Source organism: Fulvia fulva, chromosome 14 (assembly GCF_020509005.1).
Source record: "Fulvia fulva chromosome 14, complete sequence".
Taxonomy (NCBI): domain Eukaryota; kingdom Fungi; phylum Ascomycota; class Dothideomycetes; order Mycosphaerellales; family Mycosphaerellaceae; genus Fulvia; species Fulvia fulva.
Window position 1 is genome coordinate 447,882 of NC_063025.1, and position 5,463 is coordinate 453,344.

A 5,463-nucleotide genomic window follows, 5' to 3' on the forward strand; every position below is an offset into this window, starting at 1 on the left:
AATGCGAGGAGTGGGCAAAGAAGCATGGTGCCCGGTTCGCCCCTGAAAAGTACCAACTTATACACTTCAGTAAAGCGAGAACACACCATAATATGAAGGCGGCGGTAAGAATCCAAGGCTACGAGACCAAGCCATCAGCGGAGCTACGAGTACTAGGGATCTGGCTCGACCCGAAGCTAAGCTGGAATGTACAGATTAAGAAAGCCCAGAGTCGAGCGCAAGTCAATGAAGCCTCGATAAAGAGGCTTACGGCATCTACATGGGGAGCAACATTCGACAAGGCAAGAGTAATGTATAAGGCGATCGTCAGACCAGCTATGTTGTACGGGGCACAGATTTGGGGAACAGGAGGCGCAGGCAAGCCGATCCCGAAACGGATAGAGCAACCCCTAAACAGGACACAGGCAGGCAACCTACGTAGGGTACTAGGCGCATACAAGACAACGTCAACAAGCACGGTAGAAATGGAGACAGGAATACCACCAATCGGCCAGTACATCCGGGGAATGAGAATTCAATACGCGGCAAAGACGACAGGTTACCTAGCACAAACCACGATCCAGGAGGCAAAGAATAAGATAGAAAGCCGCTACCGGAGAGGGGCAGGATATAGGACAAGCCAAAAAGAGGATGACCTTACGACCTTTACGGCCGTACAGACAAGCACCGAATGGCTAGCACGAAAGGAGGAGGAGCGTAGGACTCGCCAGGCCGGCGGGAGCAAGGCTAAGACCCAAAACCTAGCGGAACAGATAGCGAGCTGCCTATGGGAGCAGGACTGGAAAAGGAAGCCCCCTAAGACAACAGGCCCGATAGCGCTCCGAGCCTTCCAGAGACACAATTACCAGCTATATAGGGACCTGACAAGGGCCGAAGCAAGCATAGCGATCCAAATCAGGTCCGAACACATTGGATTAAGGGCCTACCTGTTCAGAAGACGCGCACTAGACATCTATAGCCCAGCCTGCCAGTGTGGCTACCCATCGCAAAACCCAGAACATATGCTACTACGATGCCCGCAGTGGGCGAGAGGCAGGGGAAATTGGAGGCACCAAGCGGGAAGGAGAGACTACAAGTCAATTATTAGGGACAAAGGCAACATTCGCCGAATCTCTCGGTGGATACTACAGCAGGGATACCTCCAGCAGTTTAGCCTCGCGAGCGAGACGGAGGAGTGGATAGACAAGAGGCGGAAGCGAGGGGGGTTGCAGATAGGGTAGTCATCAGGGCAGGCCCATGACACTAGCGTACCCCTAACAAGGGAAATTTAAGACGACAACGAGGAGGAAAAGACAGGCGGGAAGGAGGAGGGGTTTTCACCAACACGGTTTCCCCTCTATATATACAAAAACAAGATAGCATAGCTGCATAGGCCAAAGGGCACTACAACAGCTTAATGAAATATCTATCTATCTATATACGTCGAGTATTACCGCGAGTATTAGGCTATATTAGAGCGCCCGGTAGTAAATATAAAGTAGTAGTAATATAGCTACCGAATTTATATACGGCGCCGTTAACGAGTACCTTAACGGTTAGCTTCGGAAAAGAGACGTATCGACGGTAGAAGACGCCGTCGGTATAAAGATCCGTAGGTATACCGTCTATATAAAACTCCTAATTATAGCCTAGCCCGAGTATATAAATATAGCGGCGGGCGGTATAGACTACCTTACTAGAGCTAGTACCCGGGCTAATAACGGTTATCTTATAAGTCTATAGAAGCGGACGAAGTCGAGTAGAGGTGAGTTCGTTCTTAATCTTAGATATAAGAGATTTAAAGACTTTATCGAGGAAGTCTTTGTCGCTACGAGTAAGACCGAAGAGACGACTAAGCTATACTAAGAGTAATACGCTTAGTAGGTTATTAGGAGTATCGCTATTAGTAGCGCTTAGGATCGTAAGGATATTGTCCGAGAACTTAATACGCTTATCGAAGTCCGCTACTATAGGGTTTACGGATATCTAGGAAGAGTATTAGTTTAACTAGTAATTAGCTAAGGTAAGGATGTCCTTACTACTCCCTCGCTATTATCTCCCTAATTACTGTCGATACTATAGGTAGTACTATAATCGGAAGCTATTAGCCTTTATAGTTATAGAGGATAATAGGTAGGATTACTTCCGGTATAGGAGGGACTATAGCGATCGGAGGTCTAAAGAGGAGTTAGATCGGGGTAGATAAAATAGGATTGTAATAGATAGGATAAGAGAAAGGGATAGAGTAAAAGAGGTCTAGAGACGCCTTTATACGTTACTCGTTAGCGCTATCTACGGCCGGATATAACCGTATATAAGAAGTATTTAGGTCCTCGGAGCGGATATAGAGGGTCGCTCTATCGCTAAGGATACTCTTAGCTACCGCTAGATCTGTCCCTTTTCCTCTCCTCTTATTTAGTTTATATACTCGTAAGTAGGTTATACTAATATTATTAGTCTAGTTAGTCTAGTTAATCTAGGTAGGTCGGTCTAGTAGATATAGCGTTAGTCGGTCTAGTTAATATAGCTTTCGTCGGTCTAGTAGATATAGCTTTTATTAGTCTAGTAGATATTACTTTCGTTAGTATTATAGATATAGCTTCCGTTAGTCTAGTAGATATCGCTTTCGTTAGTCTCGTAGATATAGCTTTTATCGGTCTTATAAATATCGCTTTCGTTAGTCTCGTAGATATAGCTTTCGTTAGTCTAGTAGATATCGCTTTCGTTAGTCTCGTAGATATAGCTTTCGTCGGTCTTCTAGATATTACTTTAGTTAGTCTCGTAGATATAGCTATATCTACGTATATTATATAGGCTACTAACTAGCTAAAGCGCTCTCCCTAGAGTACGATATAGAAAAAGAGTAGGATATAAATCGGGTCCGGTACTAACTTAAGCTTAACAAATTACCCGATTCTCGTATAATAGACAATCTACCTACTCTAATCAATATCAAGTCCCCGAGGTCTAGGCTCTTTAATCCGAGAACTATAGACTTTTTTCTTGACCGTACAGTAGAATAGGGCGTATCCCGTATTAGAAGAGATAGTATAAAGACTTCCGGTATCGAGTCTAGTATCTATTACTACGGGTAAGATCTCGTATATTATATTATAATTAGGTTTAGCGTAATACGTTACGACGGAGACGGGGTATATCTACCCGGAAGTAGATACCGTACGTATACGCTAAGATACCTAGTAATACTAAATCTCTTACTAATCTTACGATTATCTTACCTATCCCGGAATAGTAGAGTCTTAGTAATTATTATAAAGTCCTATTCTATTCCAAAATATCGGTGTGACTAGCTACTAGGCTCTAAGGATAATCTTTATTAGAGGCCTGCCTACTTCTTAAAAGGGTTTAGCGCTGCTAAAGGATCAAGCTCGTAGCCTATGACCGCTTTATACATTCGAGGTAGGCACGAGACTGCCCGATCGGGATCGTAGGCATGATTATACTGTTGTGCTAGGAGTACTGCCCGATTCGGCTCGCAGAAATGATCATGTCGCTGTGCTAGGAGTGACGTGGCCGAGTCTCGCAGGCTCTGCTATAGGGTGATCACGTTGCAGGGAGCGGATGTCAAACGCGAGTCATAAGTGCCCTGACGGACCATAGGAATGATCATATTGTTGTGATAGGAGTGACGTGGCCGAAGCTCGGAGGCACTGCCACCGGGTAGACACGTCGCAGGGAGGGATGACATACGGGAGTCATCAGTGCCCTAACAAATCACAGGGATACCTCTACCGCCAGAAGTCTCTCCCTCTCCCCTTCAGCATCTGACAAGCATCGCGATCTTCCCAGCCCCAAAGAGGAACCTCAAACTGTCAACCGATTCAAATCTCTCCCTCCCGATCCACGAACATCCTGCAGTAAGTAAGTCCCCTCCCAAGTCCCTAGAGTCTGCACCATCTAACCACAAACAGCGATGTCATCCCCAAAACCAACCACCATCTTCATCAAGACTCCCGGGTCGAAAGCCAAGGGCACCAAGTCCCCCAAGACTGAAAATCAGCGCATGCCCGAGACTCCCTCCCGCAGCGAGAGGCCCACCTGGAGCCCCAAGTCCCTCCCCACAACTCCGTCACGCACAGAGTCGTCATCCCATGCTCGCTCAGCCAGCGACTCCAGTAGCGGTCTTCGCTCGATCTTGAAGAATCGTGAGGCGGAAATGAACCCTTCGATGTTCTCTCCTGATGCTGGACGTGAGAACACCCATGGAAAAGCCATCATAGATGCTCTGTGGCAGGAGAAGAAGAAGAGTGAGGAGAAGGCACCGGCGAAGGGCATGAGGTCCCCACCGAGAAGAAAGTCCAAGAGCTCGGGAGAGGGGGAGAAGTAGATGGCTGATCATAAGAGTTTGGCGGAGGAGGCATGTTTTCTAGGGTTTTATGTCTAGGAACATAATGTCTTACTAGGGTACTTCAACATGCCCAGGACTTTCTTTGAGAGCGAATCTATATAATAGTAGAGACATATACTACATCGGTAGTAGGTTCTAGTATAGCGGGAGGAAAGGACTGCTTAGACGTGATTACTTCAACATGCCTAGGACTTTCTTTAAGAGCGATTAGGATAATAGCGACGAGAGCTTTAGGAAACAAAAGGGCTAGCACTATACTAGATAGTAGAGATACTATACCGGTAATAAGTTCGGGCATAGCGGGGGAGAATATGTTTCCTAAAATGTTATACGTAGGAAAAGAATGTTTAGCTAGGGTTACTTTAATATACTTAGGCCATTCTTTAAGAGGGATTTAGAAGGATAGGACTAAGAGCTTAGGAGAACTAAATACTAGTACCGTACTTAAGGGTAGAGATACTACATCTTGAAAGGGTTCTAGTATAGCGGTAGGAAGTCTATACTACTTAAATATATCTTTCTAGGAAATGAAAGCTAGCCGTATATATAAGTCTTAGTATAACTAGAGGGACTATAGGCCCTCTAACATCTTCTTAGGATATATATTATAATAGGTCGACGACGAGAATCACCTATACGTAGTATCGGCTACGAACCTCTCGTCTTACTACGAGAGAGCTAAGTATTCTTACGCTAGAGCGTCGTAGGCGCGACGGGCGCGTAACGTAGGCGAAGCCGCGGCGAATAGGGGACTACTAGTAAAACGGATATAAGAACTATCCGACGAGCGTATACTTGTGTCGGGAGCGAGTCCCTCTTCTTTCTACGTATAAGAAGGGCGCGGAACCGTAGCCTATACGCTCGATAGGACACCTCTAGTATAAGTATAGAATTTTCACCTCTAGAGACTATAAACCGAGCGGGCCGAGCGACGAACATTAGACGAGCGGACTATAGAACAATAACTAAGCGGACTATACGACGGCGTCGAGCGGACTACGAAACAATCTAGTATTTACTAGCGGGCAATATAGTAGGTAGGTAGATACGCGACGAAGCCTATAAGGGCCTATTAAGTACCCGGTATAGGAACGAGGGTTTTACCTAAGGTACTA

General features: G+C 45.8%; 1 protein-coding gene across 1 annotated transcript; it reads left to right on the forward strand.

Moving 5' to 3' along the window:
* Positions 1 to 3,913: 3,913 nt before the first annotated feature.
* CLAFUR5_14655 (uncharacterized protein) lies at positions 3,914 to 4,327 on the forward strand (the record flags this gene model as incomplete). The annotated part of the gene is made up of 1 exon (XM_047913803.1): positions 3,914 to 4,327. The coding sequence occupies one exon, from the start codon at positions 3,914 to 3,916 to the stop codon at positions 4,325 to 4,327; it is 414 nt and encodes a 137-aa protein (XP_047769787.1).
* Between the last annotated feature and the right edge of the window lie 1,136 nt (positions 4,328 to 5,463).